General features: G+C 50.2%; 1 protein-coding gene across 7 annotated transcripts in view; it reads left to right on the forward strand.

Moving 5' to 3' along the window:
* The first annotated feature begins 237 nt into the window (after positions 1-237).
* Positions 238-18,657, forward strand: part of PACS2 (phosphofurin acidic cluster sorting protein 2) — a 63,523-nt gene continuing 45,103 nt past the window's right edge. For 4 of the 7 annotated variants that reach the window (XM_042873132.1, XM_042873133.1, XM_042873134.1 and 1 more), the window contains exon 1: positions 257-365. In XM_042873132.1, the coding sequence (XP_042729066.1) occupies positions 310-365 (56 nt within the window). In that variant the 5' untranslated portion in view covers positions 257-309. Of the gene's footprint in view, positions 366-16,856; positions 16,888-18,657 lie in introns of those variants that run through there. The other 3 variants (XM_042873131.1, XM_042873136.1, XM_042873135.1) reach the window with 2 other exon arrangements.

An 18,657-nucleotide genomic window follows, 5' to 3' on the forward strand; every position in this document is an offset into this window, starting at 1 on the left:
CCGCGCCACAGAAAACCACCCGGCGACAGCGCGGCCCTCATCTGAGCGAGCTGTGGGCGGTGCCTGCATAAAGCCCGCCCCCACGAACACGCCCATCCTATTTAGCCACGCCCAGACTCCTTACCCCTCCCTTCCTAGGCCTGCCCACCTTCACGTGACCACACCCCCCGCCGGGGCGGGGCGGTGGCGGCACAGCCAGCGGCGGCGGCCCGGTGGGCGCACGCCAGGCCGGCAGCCATGGCGGCGGCGGCGGAGCGGGGCCGCCTCAGCTTCCCGGGCGGTGCCGGGGCCTTGGGGCGGCCCGTGCCTATGAACCTCTTCGCCACCTGGGAAATCGACGGTTCCAGCCCCAGCTGCGTGCCCAGGTAACGGCAGCGGACGCGCTCCCGCCTCTCCCCTTCCCCTCGGCGGGCAGCCGGCGGGGCCTGGTGGCTTGGCGGTACCCCGCGTGTCGGAGCCCCTGCCCGGCCGCCCCCTCGGCCCCGCTTCTCCTCAGCTTCGGCCCCTCTGCCCCGCTCCGGGGGTCCCTCCGTCTCGCAGCCCCCCGTTACCGTGGCGCCCCCCGCCATGTTGGAGCGCACTGCCCCTCGGGGCCGTCCGGTCGGCGGGGGCTTGGCGCCGGGCAGACCCCTTCCCAGCCTGCGAGCGGGCGCACGCTTAGGGCGGGGGTGTGCCGGAGATCCCAGCGCCTGTCTGCTTTGATTTTAATGTCTTTTACTTCTTGGGGGCGCGGCGAGAGTGTGTGAGCGGGGAACGGAGTCATCGGGCTGAGCTCGCAGGCGTGCGGAGCTCTGCGGATACCCCGGAGCCTCCATCCATCTCCTGTGCTACAGGGCGGTCGGACCCGTGTCCCTCCATCTCCTCTGCCGATGGGCACAATCGCTGTGTTGCGGGCAGGCAGCCGTCCGCTGGGGCTGTTCTGCACTCTGAGCTCGTGTATTGTGGACAAGGTGATAGCACGGGGCAGAAAGGCTGAGTTTTGCAGCTGCGGGTGGTTTGGGTGAGGATAGCCCGATTGTGCTGGCAGCGCGAGGTGTGTCATGCAGCAACTTTCTCTGCTCAGCTGTCCTGCTCTGCAGCAGGAGGTTTCCGAAGGGCACTGCCACCAGGAGGGCACGTACCTCTTTCTGATGAGTCCCTGTGCTGCCACATGGAATGAGATAGAGGTAGGTCAGAGCACTTTTTCATTTTGTGCTGGGTTCCAGTGCCATTTGCACAACCCTGGTGCTGTGCAGAGGACATGCAGCACTCTTGCAGTGCTGCTTTGAACATTGTTCTCTCCTTTGCGCCCATGGCTCCAGGAAGGCAATAGGGCTTCCATCTCACCCAACTCCTAGTGGCAGCTGTTAAAATTAAAAAACACAAATGTCCGTTGCTGTCAAGGACTTTTAGTTCTGCATTACCATTTATGCTGATACTTGCAGATACGAAAACTAGCTCACGACATAGGTTGCTTGTTTGCAGATCTGTGGATGACCAGGAACTGCAGCATAAGGATGCTGGCGCTGCTTGGATGCGTGGTGGAATGTTGGAGGGTCAGAGTGGCACCTGAGGCAGGCAGCTGGCTGGGGTCTGGGTGCTGTGAGGAGCAGTGTGGGTACTGGTGCATAAGGGGCAGAGCTGGGGCTCAGAGTGGAAGCGTTGAAGGCACTGTGGCAAACTGTGAAGCAGGAGCTGGTGGAAGTGCTTGGATTGCATGGATCTCTCTGGATCTGTGATGGGAGGACTGGGGCACCTGTATTCCATCTAGGAACACAGCTTTTGTGTGAGAGGTCCCAAGTGGGTGGGTCCTTCTGGCTTCAACCCTGGTATTGTCTATGCCAGCTGCTGCTGTTTGCCCATCCTGCCCAGCTGGTTGCGAGCTCCATACAGGCTGGGCTGTACGAGTGCTGTGTCAGGGATGCAACGTGTGGTGGGACTGCAACTGTCACTGTGATTGCCAAGTGTGTTGTTGCTCTGAAATGAAGTCAGAAGCACCAAGGCTGTGGCCCCGCAGTAGTGTTGGTCTGATGGCAGGGAAGGAGTGTGTTGTGTTGCTTGTGCCAGGCAAACAGTAAGGTCTGTAGCAGCAGCTGGAGTGCTGAACCAACATTCTGTTGTTTTTCACCATTAAACATTATGTCCTGTGGTGCTACTTCAGGTCCATGCTTTGTATTTCATTATAGGTTTTGTATGAATCACTGTGGTGGAGAAGGCAGGAGTTTGAAAACCTTACGTTATATTTTAAGCTCATAGTATAGCAATTTTTCTGTGGCACAAAGGCACTCGATGTTTTTGTGTTAAAATGAGAAATACTGAGATGAAAACTGTTCTGTGGGGGAAACAGTATTAAAGATAAGTTTGTTGTCCTAGCAGATATCTGCTGGAATGTGAAAAGAGGATGTGGAGGAGAGTGGGTCAAGTAATGTGGAACTGCCTTAGTCTCTTCTGAGATTTCCACCCGTGACAAGTTCCCCTCCATGTTTCTGTTGGCAGGACAGCCTGTGTAGCTCAGAAGAGTTTGGAGTTGGGCAGAGGGTTCATGACAGAGGAGTGTGTGTTTGGTGAGGGAGCACTGTTTCCTTCCCCTCTTGTGGAAATAAATCTGACCCCATTTCCCAACGCTTTCTCCTGTAGTGAGCTGAGCAGCAGGAGGGCTGGCTGGAGGCATTGCAGGCTGTGCTTCGAGTAGCTGGCATTACTCAGGTGTACCCTGCACTCCCCAGGCAATGGCTGCAAGCTGTGCTGCAAGAGGAAGACCTCCAAGCACTGCTCTTCATTGACCAGCCTCGATGGCAGATTGGCTGAGAGTCCTCTTGGCCTGGACAGGTTCAGTGAGATCTGGAAGGCTCTGGTGCCTCTGTAGCTTCCCTGTCTAACCGGGCTGTGTCTAAACTTAAGGAAGAGTAACAGTGAAGACTCACAGTGCTGTTCTGCAGCCATGTGTTTTGAGTGAAACACAAATGTAGGTGATGCGTTGTGCTTGTGCTGGTCTCTCTTTCTCTCCTGCCATTTGCAGCAATGGTTTCTGACATCTTTCTTAAGTACCTATAGCTCCTGGGCTTTTTGACAGGATTGCTTCAGAAATGCAAGTTCTTTCTTTTATTCATCCCACCAATGTAACTCAAGCTGTCTCATTTGGATGTAACTGCTATGTTCTAGAAGGGAGAGATGCCTACCTTATTATTCCATTTCTTTCTTCTGTGCATTGAAGTATTTTTCCTCCTGGAAGGTTACATTGCACAAAGTTTCCTCAATACCTGAAAAAGCAAGAGTAGCGTTCTACAGGGAGAATCAAACCTCACTGCTCAGTTTCCTCACACATAGAATTAGTCAGTGTTATTGTGTTCTGTTTTTCTTTTTCCTTTTGCTCCCAGATGTTGTTGATGAAGCTGTGGGTGTGAATGGCAGAGCCACTACTGTTTCGAGGGAGCTTCAGGAGGCTGTTTGAGGAAGAGACAGATCTGGGGGAGGTCTTTGTTCACAGGGGCTCTTCTGGAGCAAGTGGCAGTGAAGCTCAGAGCTTGCCCTGGGATGGGGTTTGTTAGAAGCTGCTGCCTTGACTGCCACATGGTTAGAAAAGTTCAGGTTTGAGGTGTGGAGTGCAGTGATGCTGAACTGTGTGTGGAGCAGCAGTGACCTGACTTGGAGATATGAAGGAAACCCGTGGAACATACGTGGAGAGAGATTGTGTGGTTTGGGCACTGCCCGAGTTTCACATGCTGCCTTGCCTCTGTGGGTGAGGAAACATGAGAGAGTCTGTGTGATGCACTGGAACAGGAGGCTGCTTTTGCAGAGACATCAGTGCTCCGTGCTGTGGGGTGGGCTTGAAGCACATGGACATCCCTGGGCAATGGAAACCGCTTGCAGTGAGGCTGTGGGTTCACAGCAGCTGAGCAGATCTGAACAGTTTGCTCATGCCCCAGGCTCTGTGCTGCTCTTGCAGTGCCAGCTCCATCTCCCACTGCTCTGTTCTGCGGTCAGCTGCAGTGGGTGAGTGAGTTGCTGGGATCGGCAGAGGAGTCTCAGAGCACATCAGGGTATCATCATGATATGTGAGCAGAGCGATGCAGTGAGGAGCAGTCCCACGACCTGCGTGTTGGCGTCCTGACGTGGTGCCTGGTCCTTTCTCAGCTGAGCACTGAGATGGCAGTGCTCTGTGGAAAGCCCCTGGCTGATTGCTCTCTACAGGTGCCCTCAGAAGGGGGAGCAATGCCTTTGGGTTCAAAGAATGCTTCCCACTGCTGGAAATGGGAACTTGCTTGGCCAGTGAGTCCCTGCTTTGTAACCTGGCTCGAGCAGTGGCAAAAGCAGGCTGTGCACAACTTGATACTGTAATGATTGTGGCTGAGTGATGCTATGTAAATGAGCAAGTAAAACTGCTGATTAATTCAGGTAGGAAGAGGCGTTTTAAGCATATCAACCTTCTGATCCATTGGTTCACTGACGTCTAGAAAGAACTCTTGTTTGTTAGGGTTGCTGCTGGCACGGTCCTTGGGAGCTGACTGCAGATTCTTGGTACGTTTGGAACCAGGAAAATGTCTAATTACTCAGATGACTAGGTACATCTCAGAAGTGCTTATTTGGAACCTTTGTTTTGATTTTGTTTGAGTAACACTGAATGCCTAACATTTTACCACTGGAGGAAATTGAATACAGATGAGAATGAGGCAGGCTTTAAAAAAAAAATTGCTGGCTAAGGCAATGTTAAACATTTGAGATGCTTGAGGAAAGGCATGCAAACCTGAGCGATGGAGGTGAAGTGTGTGGGTAAAGTACAGTGGCCAAACCCCTGACTCTTGGTGTCAGTAGGTCCTGTCTCTCCCCTGCTTTGGGTTTAGCCATCGTGGAAGAGGAGAGGCCCAAAACGGCGTTGAGCAAGATGAAGTGTTCCCTTTGTGCTCCCAATGCAATCAGGACAGCCAGAGAGCAGTGGAGCTGCTGGTACTGTGCCTCTCGTCAGTCCTGAGCGTTCCATGGTTGCTGTGGCAAATGTGAGGCTGTATCAAATTAGCTATGAAATGATTTGCATAATAGATTAATCAACCGGCAACAAAACATCCCTCTTTTCTGCCAACGAAAAGAAAAGCTTCAACAGAGCTGTTACAAGAGGCCATTATGTTCCTTGCAACCCTTAATCTTTCTTTTTCCAGGAGCACTCCATGTTTTGGCCTTATGCAGGAAGCTGGCCTGCACACTGCCTTTATTTGCGTCACATCTTGGCAGCTTTTTCTAATTCTTCTGGGCCAAATTTTGCCACCGTTACGGTGACCTTCTAGGGAGGGTATTTCCTATGGAATTGGTGGCTGGCTGCCAAAAAGCTCCATATTGCCAGGTCCTCCACTAGCCTTCGCCTTTCCATTGCCTTACTAAGGAGAGAGAAATTCCTCCGGGCCACTTATGACCTCCAGAACATCTCCATTTCCATGGGAAGTTGGGGAGTGGGGCCCTCAGAGAGCATCCAACTGTGAGCAGGCAGGAGCTGATGGCTGGGTTTTACTTTATTTCTCCCTCCTGTAAGCCAGCAATATTGTATGGTCATCCTGTGGCTCCAGACACGGATGTCCATGTTCAGCCTTGTTTGGTCACAGAATGCCACCTCTCAAACACTGCTGTGGGAGCTGGAGTCCAAACAGATCCCAGTGTGCAGATGATAAGAGGCTTAACTGGCTAATTGAATGTGATAGCGTGAAGCTTCTCTCATGGTGAGGTTTAATTGGATTATAGTACTGCACAGTGATGTGGTGGCTTGCAGGGCATGCAGCCAGCTTCACAAGGAGAGAGTGGATCCTCGCTAATCACTCATTTGTTTAAAACAATGAATTGCCTGGAGTGCTCTCCAATGGGCATGCAGGAGCCAGCAGCCCTGGAGAGAGGATTCTTCTGAAATTAGGCTGGTGGTTGCCTACTGTACGTGCAGACCCTCTGATTGGGTCAGTGCAGCTGTAGCAGAGGGTCTGCAAAGCTGCCTCATGAATCTGAGTTGGAGGAAAGGAGGAGGATGAGTGCTCTGTGAGCTTGGATAAGCAGGTGTGCATGCTACCTGCTTGTGTGCTGCAGTCTGGAAGCCTTTAAAAGAACCTCCTTTAGAAGCATTTCAGCCTTTTCTGGTTGGCTTTGTGTGGCTGTGATGCTTGTCCCAAGCTGTGCCTCCCTTCTGGGGTAGCTCACTTAATCTCTCACCGTGTAGCTGCCACTCCACTCTGTGGACTGGTCTTGCTTCACATGCAGCTCCAGTGCTTGGAGGCAGCTGCTTGGAGGCTGAGCATCTCTTGGAAGCTACTGGCTGAACTGCAGGGTGGTTGTTCTTGGACGTTTTAGTGCTGAAAGCAGAGTGTTTGGTTTGCTGCTATTTCAAAAGAGTTTGAAATCTGCATAGCTGCTCGGATCTTAGTTCAGAAGGGTTGTCAAGAAAAATGGCATTTGTTCTCCTGTAAGCAGGCAGATTAGCATACAAAATCAGCTTTGATGTTGTGGCAGTGTGCTCCTCATCCACAGCCTCTGTGCTGCTGTTTCGGAGAGCTGTTTGGCTTTCAGTGTGCTGGGAAATGCCCCCAGGGACAGCATGTGCCATTTGGGCAGGGGACAGCACCAGGACGCTGAGAGCTTTCTATCTGCTCACCGTGTTTCCTGCAGCAGCGTGGCGGTAGGGCCGGACAGGTGGGTTGGTCACTTGGTGATCCCCACTCTTTTTATTTTCGGACAAAGCTGCCTTAGCGTGAGGGCTGGGAGGTTCTCGTGGCTGCTGGGAAGTAAATGCAGTGAGCAGGAGAGAGACTTGAGATTTCTGCAGGGAAACACATGGAGGGCTACAAATGGAGATATAGGATAACCACAGAGTCCGTTCTGTGGTTCTGGTCTGTGTTTCAAGGGTTTCTTTCAATGCAGGGCTCCCACTAATGGCTGCACAGCGTAGTAGTTTGCACATACACGTGTCTATGTATTTCCCAACAGGCATGAGGCCAGATCTAGATATAGAGCACAGAAAAAGCCCCGTCGAGAGATTCTTAGGAAGCCTTATCTATATATAGTCTATATAAGTCTGTATCCCCTTTCTGCTGAGAGGACAATCTCTGCCCGGGGAGCACAGTTAATGCAGATCCACCCAGCTTCTGAGAACCAGCAGAAGATAGCCATGCAAGGCCTGTGCAAGCCTTCCTCGTGTGCCTGGCTCCTGCACACTCCGAAGGCCCCAACTTCATGGCCAGCTGCTGTGACCGTGATGTTGTGACAAACTGGTGACACGCTGCTGTGACCAGCGAGCCTCAGAGCACGCAGCAGCCCTGGGTGTGAGGGAACAGCTGCAAGCGCTGGGGCACGTTGCTCGTGCTGTGCCTGCACCTTCGGAACACATCAGTCCTCTGGGTGCTCCACAGTGAGATCAGAGCTTGGCAGTGCCTTGTTGTGGAACGGCTCTTGTGGGGGTTGTGCCAGTGCGATTCCCTGTTGTGCAGCTGCTCGCCAGGCTGTACCATGAAGGAGGCTGCACAGGCGTGCTGCTGCTTCTGGACTGAAAATGCATTTGCGGTGCTCAGCCCATCTGCCTCAGCCTAACACAACAAAAAAGAAAGGCTCGTGGGTGGTGTAGATGAGAAGTGGGAAGGTGCAGCAAAGTGGACAGGTCTGCCATTTGTGCAGCAGTGTGGTCTCATTAGCATGTGTGGGGGTGCAGTTCCACAGTGAGGATGGCTGAGGATGTTCCCTATACCATGCAGCCAGTCCAGCCAGCGTACCAGCAGGCTGTCTTGGCAGCTTCTGAGGGACAGCTGAAGCGCAGCACAGCCTTCTTTCTGCTGTAAAAAGTTTGCTGCCCATGAAGCTTCTTTACACCATATCCTGGAGCCAAAGAGATGAGACTGATGAGGTCGTACCAGCTGGAGGTTCTGTTGGAGGCATGGCATGTGTTTGGATGCATTTGGTCTGGAATTGTATCGCTCCTTCTCAAAAGAAGAGCTCTGTTTTTGCACTGGAGAGGTTGATTTTCACGTCTTCTGAGGTGCAGTGCTGGCAGTGAAATTCTTAACCCCATTCTGGTGGGAACCTTGGCAAGATGTGCTCCATCTCTCCTAAGCTCATCGAAGTTGCGGGGCTGTTGGAGGACGTCTCCTGACGGGCTTTACAAATATAGCAAGAGCGTTTGAGGTCGCTCAGTCTTGAGTTTCTTCAGGGAGAGCACGCTTCAGCTGGAGGCCGTGCCGGCACTCAGTTTGACTGCCTCTGGGGGGGCTGTTCTGAAAATGAGTGTCTGTGGCACAGCTCTAATTTCATGATGGTCCTGCAGACTTTTCCAGCTCATCAGATCCATGTGCAGTCTTAATTTTGCCTCGTCACGTGTGCCCTGATTTCACTGCAACCTCACCTGGATGAACCCGGTGGTTCATAACGGGGACAGGGATGCTGCTGTTCCCAGCACAGCAATCGCAGCCTGTTCTGGGGCTCCCTGCTCTCTTCCTCCTCCACCTGCAACGGGTCAGTGTGTGTGCAAGGCACAGAGCATCAACCAGCGCTCTGCCAGCTTTAGCAAAGCTCCAGAAGCCCTCTGGCAGAAGTGCTCTTTCCCAGCAGGGCGCAGAGCTGTGTGTGCAGGAAGTGTGCAGTGGTTCGGCTGCCATCAGGGCTGCACAGTGAGGCTGGGCTGGTGTTCCCTTCTCTGGGGCTGTGCCCCTCTGTCTCACATGGAGGGAAGCTCCCTGGTGGGAAGAGGGATTTGTGATCAAGGCTGCCGGCGAGGAGATTGTCGGCCAGGCACTTCGGAACTTGAATAATTGACAGTGTAACCGGAGCCACTGGAGATTGTCTGGGAGGTAACTGAATCTTCCACACCGATTCTTATGCAAATTCCAACATGTGCTCCTGGATTCTAATGGGACACGTTCAGATGCAGCTTGCATTGTTCAGAGCTCAGCATCCTTGCACCGGGTCTGTCATTGCTAATGACTTTATAGTAAGTGCGTGACTTGCAGAGCTGCACCTGTAAAAGTTTCCCAGTGGTCTTCATACCTATACAATCCTAGTTTCACCGTAGATTTTATGTGAGTGACCTGTGTGTGTTCTGGCAAATGGTTCGTTCGTTGCTGAAGCTTTCCTTTGCCTCAGCAGTCTGCTTCAGTAGTACAGTGAACTCGCACATTTCAGTGCTGTTTGCTTTGCTGATACTTGTGGCTTGCTGAAGGTAAATTAAATGCTATTGAGTTCTGCCCAAACTGAGAATAAAAGTATAAACACAATTAATCTTTAAACTTTACCCAGTAAATCTATAATTGAGTTGATGAGCACATTTAATAAGAATTATTTTGGGTTCCTGGGGGAGATTGGTGTCCTGGCATAGCTTCAAAATCAGGCTTGGTTTTTTTTTTTTTTTTTCATAGATGTGCCACGTGGTATTGGAATACTTGGCCAAAAGCACATGACCTTAATGTCTTTACAATATAAACGGCCTAGAGATGTTTCCTGCTTATGTACAAAATATCCAGCCAGTGACTGTGTTCTGTGCTTCTACAAGAAAGGAGAGTAGTTTTATAATAAGCAAAGATTTAGCTCTCAACTTTTTTTGTCCCCATCTGGCATTACTTAAATTGATGTTTTCATCTGCATGACCTCTTGGGGGTGGAGTGAAATTATGAACATAGAAAATGTGGCTGAAAAAGACCTTATTAAGTCCTCTTCAGTCTGCAGGCTGGAATGGCCCCACCGAACTGCGTCCCACGGCTGTTCCCCCTGTGCCACGCTCTGTGTTACTGGTTAGATTTTATAGAGGTTTGAGAGTTCTAGTTGTGCAAGGAGTTGCTGGTCCTGTGTGTCATCCTTCCCAATGTGAATCTTTGCTGAGCCTCAGCAGAGTAAGTACAGCAGGAAGAGCTTCCTTCATAAAAGAATGCTGTTGTTAAAGCATCATTTATCACCAATTTCTTGCACATCTGCCCTGTTCTTCTCCCCAAACCCTTTCTATGCTCCCATCCTCGTGCTGATTTACAGTCCATAGCTTTAAAATCTACAGCTCCATAGCTCTGATTTTCTAGGGGTGGGCAGTCTTGCAGCCATCCTCTCAGATGGGCAGTTTTTGCTGTCAAAAAGGATTGTTCCAAAAATGTCCCCTTTGGTGAAAATATATCTGCCTCCTTCCTAGCTCTCAGAAAGATGATATGCTTCTTTCCCTATCGAGTTGCACCCACTGCCTTAAAATGAAGGATTTGCAAGGAAAGCTGAGAACTGCAAGAACTGGATCATATATATTTCATGTTGCCAGTGGCTTGCTAGGGGCTGAACTCCCTTTTATTTGCTCTTCCACCTCTTCCTTAAGCTGTTCCTGAGAGTGTGCCAGAACTTAAGGTGCTCCGATTTCTTTCAGGCTGGCAGGATCTGTATCCTCTCTCTGCCAGGAATCTGCCTTATTTTGCTTCAGTGAGATGAACACTCCAGTAGGCTTTGTCCTTGCTTCACAAATAGACTTTGAGCACCTCCAGACACTCGGATAAGTTCTGTCTGCTTATGCTTGGCCCCGCTGAGCCAGTTGCCTGCAGATACCAAAGCTGATCAGAGGATATTTTCCTCCCAACATGTGTCCTTTGGCAGCCTAGGTGAAAATCTGCTCCCTGAGGCAAAACTACAGTGGTTTTTACCTTTGGCCCATGGAGATGTGCTTGAGGGCAAGAAGCCTGCTTAGTTCAAACAAGTGAGTGGAGCTGTGTCAGGAGAGGGCTTTTGGAGGTGGATTTGCTCAGTTTGATGTTTGGTCAGTAAGCTGATGTTTTTCTGACATGTAGTGGTTAGGTCCTGCTGGTTGTGCTTAAGAAAAATCTGTGATAACTCTGTGGATAAGCCATGTGTTTGGTGCCTACTATTCAGCTCTTTTTAGTGCCCTGCACAGATGCTGATAGCACAGAGTTCTGATAATGCTTCTGCTTTACATGGGTTTGGATACTTGTGTCTGCTAAGCAGCATTGCCTTCCTGCAGATCAAAGCAGCCTGGTTCTCCCAGTGTTTCTGCTGGTGTGTGGTGCCAGCATTCAGGAGGATCTGTGGATACCAACACCTGCTGCATCCAGGTGCAACAGGCTATGATCCAGAGCAGGGCTGTGAGCATGTTTGCCCACACCTCACTTTGTGCCCCAGGCACACGCTGTCTTCTGTGTTCCTGTGGTGCTGACTTCTCTCCTGGCCTCTCAGCATGGCCACAGGCCCTTGCTGTGGTTTCAGGCTGTGAAGGGATTGCGCAGTGCTTGGCTTCCCAGCAGAACCAGTGTGTGCTTTGCTGGGGGGATGGTTCACTGGAAAACCCTCTGGGTGAATGCTGGTAAAGCCCTTCATAGGGCTTCTGGCAAGCAGGGAAAAGGTGCCTCTTTGTCTTGTGTACTTTTAAGCAGAAAGTAAATGACTGCTCAGTCAGCAAAGCAAGCAACTGTGCAGGAGTCCTGCTTTGCTTAGCTGTGAGTAGCAGCGTGCAGGGCGCTGAGCATGTGTTTGTACGAGTCTGCTACTTTCTTTTCTTGGAGCAAGCTCTTGATTTAGGACAACCATAGGATGATTTCAGTGTGCTTTTCTCTGATTGCACTGGGTTGTCATATTTCTCTCTGGTGGTGGCCAGATTTGCTGATGGTTCATATTTGAGCTGGAAAAAATGCCCCTTGTTGGAGTTCTGGTATGTCTGCATACAGTCAAAAATGTTGAGTGGGTTGGGAATAGCTTACAGCAAAGTTGTATCGCTTCCTTGGAGCTCTTTTGTTCAATAGAAATTCCTTTCTTTTTCTCTGCCCCCTTCCCGTCCCTCTGACAGCCCACCTTCTTTCTACAAGGACACACTGAGGTGTAATTCACAATCGTCTGACTGAAGTGAAATATGCACAGCTGCAAACGTTTGTTTAATGATACTTCATGGTGAAGGCATCTCTCAGAACTGCTCCTGTTCCAGGAGTCGAGCAATCAGAGTGTGGCAGCAAAGAGGATTTTGTTGAAAACGCTTGGCTTGGATTTTTATGAAGCTCTGAGAACTTTTTGACTACTTGTGAGTTTTGAGTGCAGAGAGGAAATATCTGGAGCAGGGAAGAGTCTGAGTGAGGAGAGATGTTAACTGTGCCCCTGACACCAGGGTACGTGGTGGAGTTTTCCTTAGCTCTTCCAGTGTTGTATAAAAAAGCTGGGGTACAATAAAGGACACTGCAGATAAAGGGTTTATTGATGTTAGAAGGATCAGGAATATTCGGTCTCATGTGCCACAGCTCTCTGGTGCACTGATCAAAGGCTTGTTCAGGTAACATCCCCTGCCTTCCCCACTGAATGGAAGAACTTTGCAGCTCCCTTTCCAATTTGGAGGCATCAAAAGAGATGCATTTGTGATTTGGTAGCCCTCACGATGCCCACAAAAGCCCAAATTAATAAATAACAAAGCCCAGCACCTGGAAGCTGCAGGCACAGTGTGTTTTGTTGTAGGTGATGTGCCCTTGTGCTGCTGGGATTTCGGAGGGTGACCGAATTGCAGCAACACAGAGGCAGCCTGTTCTGATTTAAAGGCAAAATTTGGTGCAGCGTAGTGTGAACAATTCTCCAGTCTCAGGAAACTTCAGCAGTCCATCCCGTCTCCCCAGTGCATGTCTCGTAGACAGGGCAGCAATGAACTCAGGCTCTGTCTTTAGCTTTTAAAACACCTGCAGTGCAGCAGCAAATCCACACTGGCTCTCTGGCAGCCCAGAGTCCTTGCCAGAGCCCCCCAAACCCTTTTCTTGTTCTGATAGGGAAATATGATTTCTTCAGAGACGTGATTTGACTCCCTTAGCGCCAGCTGTCATGCCAAACCCTGCTCTGGGGGACTTCTTGCAAACTGTGTGCAGAAACTTTAGCTGGGAGGCATTATTCCACTGTTTGTAAGACGTGGAAAGGTAGCAGTAGGCCTTCCCGTTGTGGCTGCAGTGTAAATACACAGGCTCCAGAGGGAAGGAGCATGAGGGATATCACATTTTTATTGCCTTGTAACGGATAAACACAGAGAAGCTGATTTAATGTTTTACTGGTACCTTAACGGAGAACTTTTTGCATTATCCTTTTAAATCTCAGCTCAGTATGCCAGATGGGGGATGTGTAACAGCTCTGGGAAATGTGGTGTTAGTAGGTCATTTTCCTGCTTGTCTATTGGAGGCTATTGGTGGGAGTCTCAGTGGTCAGAAACACATAATGTACAAAAATACATGTCCTGTGTGACTAGCCATAGCTCCCAGTGCAAAGTTTGATATGTGTGGTAAAAATCAGAAGTTGATGCAAACCTGTGAGCCAAGGAAATATAAAAATAAGGATACGTCCCATCCTGATGGTTGAAATAATGTCATGGCACCTGACAGCTGGTCTCTGTCCTATCCCTGCTGATGGCTCTGAACGTTTTCTGTGACAGAAACAATCTTGCTCAGCTTTCAGGATGCTCCTCAGCTCATCCACAGGCAGTTTAAATGATGCTGATACCCGTTCTTTGTTCTTAGTATCACAGGTACAGCCTTAGCTGGCTGCACAAGGCAAAGGCATGAGAAGAGAACGCTTTCAAGGCACTGAGTCTGGTCTGGCTCTGGGCTTTGGGCTCAGTGAGTGTTCCTGTGGGGCGCTCCTCCTCACAGATGCAGTGGCTCTATTGTGATGTTGGCCAGGCTCTGAGTTCAGCTCCCCAGCAGTGAGCACATTACTGGCTGCTGAGAGGGCTGCTCGCATCCGCCTCATTGCCCTCCACATGCCCATGCCACACGTGGTTCTGCAGGGCAGGCCAGCATCCCTCCCAGTGTGCTGCGTTCCTCACTCACACATCGCTCTGGTGCTTTAATAAGTATTTTGACAAACGGAATGAGCAAACTCATTTGGTTTGCTTTGCCGGCCTCTTAATGCTCTCAGGAATGAAATATCGCCAGCAATAATGCTGAAGAAATGTAGTCTCTGAATAATATGGAATCTCTGCTTGTTGATTCAACTCCCAACAGCTGCTGAAGAGCATCAGAATATGAAGCAAATGTAAATGTGTCTCTGCAGCACATGGCTGCATTCTGTGCTCTGCTGCAAGCACTTGGCATTGGGGGTCCTCTGGGCTCCTCTCGTAAAAACTGTGCTTCCTTCTATCCCCAGTAAACAGAAAGGTGATGCCAGCTTTCAGAACAGGGGTAAGCAGAAGAAGAAACAAACAGAGAATCTTGTTATTTCCAAAACAAGTGTTTTTTTTTTTTTTTTTTTTTTTTTTCCTAATACCTCAAAGTAGAGCGCACAGTATATTTAGATGTGAAGAGAAAGACTGAAGGGAAAAAGATGTTTTCAAAGCAGTGTTGAGAGACATTTTGAGATCACCTGGCGGTTCCCTTCGGGGAGCTGCCTCCAATGGGAGCTGAGCAGAAGTGTTCTGCAAACCAAGGTGTGTGCAGAGCTGTGCTGTGCTCAGCAGCAGCAGGCTGGTCGCTGTGCTCCAGAATCCTTTCCAAGCTGGTTCAGCTGGGTTTAGGAGTTCACATACCACTGTTGGTTGCAGCAGAAGCTCCTTCCCTTGCAGCAGTGGTGGCAGTTCTGCTTCAGCCATTCAGTCAGCCTATGTATTGTGGATAGCTGTCTGGCTTTCAAAATCTCACCAGGTCTCCTTCTTTTGTGGTCTGCTTCCTGGGTTATCTCCTCAGCAGACAGTGTGCAAACAAGTGAGATCTGCCCAGAGTATCTGATGGAAGAAATGTAGGGATGCTGGAGTGAGGTGCATTTTCAACCAAAGGCAACAGGAGACATTACTGTTCTTACGGGAGAGCCGAACGCTTCTGTAGGTTCAGCCCTTTCACTGCTCATAGCACACATCTCAGTGTGCCCCCCTCCCCTCCTCCTTGAGCACTGATCTCTGAGGGGGAGCATATTTTAACAGCTTTACCCATGTCGTTTTGTTGCGGTTTGAGGGATGCTAACCAGAATTTGCAGTGTGTTTAATGCTGAATAGAGTTCTCCAGCTTTAGTGGCAGGATCTAGAGTTCTTTGTGAATTATATTTAGCGCTGATGGAGCCTGCTTTGTCAGCTGTGTGTTGTTGCCCTGTGAAAACTGGCAGCATTCAAATCTAAATAAATGCTAAACAGTCTCGTGCTTTGAGGCATGATGAGAATTGCTCAAAAAATTTGATTCTAACTTAGGTGATTAATTTTGTTATCTCTGTGACTGTGTTCTCCTTCACCTCCATAGTCAGCAGAGGAAGGAGCTGGCATTAAATGTGGGGCGTGCAGAGGAACAGCATGGAGCATTGTCCCAATGGGGGCATGGGGGTGGCTGGGTGCACGTGCCTGACCTGGAAGGAGGCCAGAACGCAGGCTCCATGTGATCAGAGCAGTGCTGGGATCTGTGGAGTGTTCTGGTCCGCAAACAAGCCCAGCAGCGGCATGCTTTGCATATTTGATTGCTCTGCTGGCTGATACCAAACGTGCCATCAGCATTCACAAATGTTTCTCATTGCTGTTGGCTGCTCTGTTTTCACCCTTAGAGGACATTTTGAGTTCTCGCTAAAAAAGGAAGCATCCATTTGAGCTCTAAATTATGCCTGTGTGATTCTCCCATCTTACTTATTTCAGGCCATATTGCAAGCTTAGCAAAGACAACCCTTTTCATCTGGCACTCAATGTGGCTGCTTTCAGGCAGAGTGACAGTGCTGTTAGGAACGGGCCAGCTGCCCTGGCTGTGCTGCTGTGGGCTCGTATTGGTCAGTGAGCTTTAAAAGGTAAAACTCCTTTAAAAGGCTGACAGTGGTGTTCATACTGTCTGTCCACTGTGATGTAAGGTGAGTCTTTCAGAGAGGTTCTGGTGTTAGGACCTGTGTGCTGTGGGGATCTCGGCTCTGGCTGTGCACGGCTCCTGCTTGTGATTTGGAGGTGGTTGAGCAGTAAGTAATTTGGCATGACCCTACAGCGCTGGATGGGCAGGGGAGCCTGCAGGGCAAGCACTGGGCTGTATGGGGAACAGAGCTCTTGGTGGCACGGCTGATTTGCCACCAGCTGTGCTGCAGTGGGGTAAGGAGGAAGCTGGAGTGCTGTGAAGGGGCCTGTTGCTGTGGAGATGTCTTGGCTCCCAGCCTGCTGCTGCTCTGGGGGATGCTGTGCTCAGAGTTCGTGGGTATGGTGCAGGCAGAGAGGATGGGGGAAAGAAAGGGTGACAATCCAGGCGAAGCACATGTTGGTGCAAACGTGTGCACGAGGCTTTTTGTGCAGCCCTTCCATGCCACCGCTCATGCCTGTCCGAGCTAGCTGCTCCTGCAAGGAGCTCACTGTGTGCTGACAGCGGGGAGGGTGCTGGCGTATGTGCAGGACTCATGTGCTGCTCCTCGCTCTGCAGCAGGCTGCTGGGGCCCTCCTCACGTGCTGGCTGCTGTATGCAGATCCTGCCAGCCCCAGAGGGCTCAGGGCAGGCAGGGAGCTTGTTCTTATGGTATTCCGAGTGCAGCCAATTCCCAGTGCACATGTTGTGTGCCACATGCAGCTGCTGGGACAGGAGGGCAGCAAGAGGCAGGTGGTGGGAGGAGGGCATGCTGAGGAGGGGAGAACTGCTGGGTCTGTTGCAGCTCGTGTCTCCTTTCATCCTCTTCCCAATTGTTGGCATTTTTCATTCCTCCCCACAGAATCAATTTTGCTCATTGTTTGGGCATAATTTTCTGCTCTGGTTTTAACGTGTATGGTGGGGAGTTGCCTTCTGCCTGGCTGCCTCACTGTGCGTTGCGCCTGGTAGCAGAAATGCTAAGTCACAGCTTGAAGCAGTGATTGAGCACCTGGTGGGAAGGCAGGGCCAACCCAGGGGAGCTCAGGTGTGCGCAGTGCACCTGAGTGATGGAAGGGGTGGAGCCAGGATCCACCCCTTTTCAGACCTCATTTAAGGGCTGGCAGTGGAGGTGAGGATATCTTGCTGGAGATCCCTGTGTGCCTGAGGCCTTTTGAAGGTAAGTAACCTGGGACTTTGCTGCTAGGCTATGGTTGCTGAACTTTCCATTGCATTACAGTGTTACATGTCTTCCTTTTGTTGCTGGCTGGTTGAGAACTGAAGCCCTAGGTACAGGAAACACTCCACCAGCCCATATCCCAAAGGCTGCCCTCCCAGGGTGCAGCTTTGACCACTCTCATCACGCGCTCAGTGGGAATCTGGCATTGGTGCCTTTGGTTGCTCCAGCTACTACAAAATTAGTACAGCAAATATGAAATGTTTGTGTCAGCAGTGTTGTAGGAAATGTAGTCCTGTTGGTCTGTCAAAGGAGCCTTGATCATCAGTCGTCTTTTCGCTGTTAGCTTACTTCAGTTTTTTTTAAGTTAAATGACACCATTCTATTCCCTCAGAACTTTTAGAATGTGGATTAAACTCAATCCAACAGCACCATGGGATCCTTCATTCACAGTTAGTGTGCTGTCAGGATGCCACGTGTTCCTGGCGCTGTGGATGCTGGATTTGAAGGAGGCACATTGAGAGAGGTGCATGGACTAGCTGTGAGCCTGGATGTGCAGGCAGTGTGGTGTAAACACACAGGTGGTTTAGATGGACTCCTTTGTATACCGTTGTATACCGAGGAACAGACCTAATCTCTTCTTCATGATTTTTCCTTTAAGTCAGGAATTTGAAACCATCAACACAAAGCATGAAGAGACCATTGTGGAGGAACTAAGATTCTGGCTGAGGTGACCAGATGTGTGAAGAACTTCAGAAAGGGAGAGAATGCATCAGTTTCTCAGTGGCAGTGTTCTGAGTGTGCAGGTGGAGGCATGTGGTTGGTGACAAACATGCAGATATCCCACCCGTGTGGATGGGAAGCACACTGCAAAATATGTGCAGTGAGTAGCACAACGTTTCGGCAGTAACAGGGCAGCATCTTGCTGCGTGTTTGTGTCCTTGTGAGGTCCTAGGGGCAGCCTGTTGCATAAATTAAGCTGCCATCCTCTTACCTGTTAGAACAAGATCTGCTTGCTGCAGCTCTTCTATGGATCTTCGTCTCTAGAATTTTAAGAGCTTAATTCTCTGTGTTAATGCTGGGAAGCAGATTTCAAGATCCTTAAGAACAGTGGAAATACTGGCCCTGCAGTTGTTTCCTGGCTTACAGCTTACCTGAATGCACCTGTAGCCAAAACAGCTGACTCAAGATTCCATTTAGCTTAGTGGTAACTGTGAATGAAGGAGAAGCAGGCTGAGACTAGTGCAGGGCAGTGTTGCATCTCTGCTAGTTGCTCAAGTTGTGTTTCTGTCATGAAAGGAGTTGGGCATTTGATCTGTCTCATTTAATTTACTCCTGGTTGGAAGCAGGCTGAGAGTGGATCAAGGTGGAAACATTTGATGGAGTTGGCTCATAAGCTTTGTAGAGTGAAGAATCACTCTTCCTGTGTTTTCTACCACTGATAACCCCCCAGTGGCCCTACTCTGACACATCTGTAACGTAGAGAACAGCTTTTCTGTCTGGTATAATTCTCCTAGGCAGTATGAAGCGTGTGAGCACAGTAGATGGACAGGAGAGTGCTCCTTCACCTGGGCACATGCAAAACAGGTGTCTGAAACGATGCGTGTGCTCTGCACGTGTTCATCCCTTGCTTAGACAGCTGCATTAGAAAAATGCTGTGCAGGGCTCCTCTCTCCAGCTTGCCCCACACAGCTGCCCTGTAGCCATGTGCAGAAAGGCTCTGTCTGGGAGGTATGTGAGTGGGCAGTGTCTCCACTTCTCCTCCAGGTGGCT

This window comes from Lagopus leucura, unplaced genomic scaffold (assembly GCF_019238085.1).
Source record: "Lagopus leucura isolate 7727_CA_CO unplaced genomic scaffold, USGS_WTPT01 Super-Scaffold_100009, whole genome shotgun sequence".
NCBI classification, from domain to species: Eukaryota; Metazoa; Chordata; class Aves; order Galliformes; family Phasianidae; genus Lagopus; species Lagopus leucura.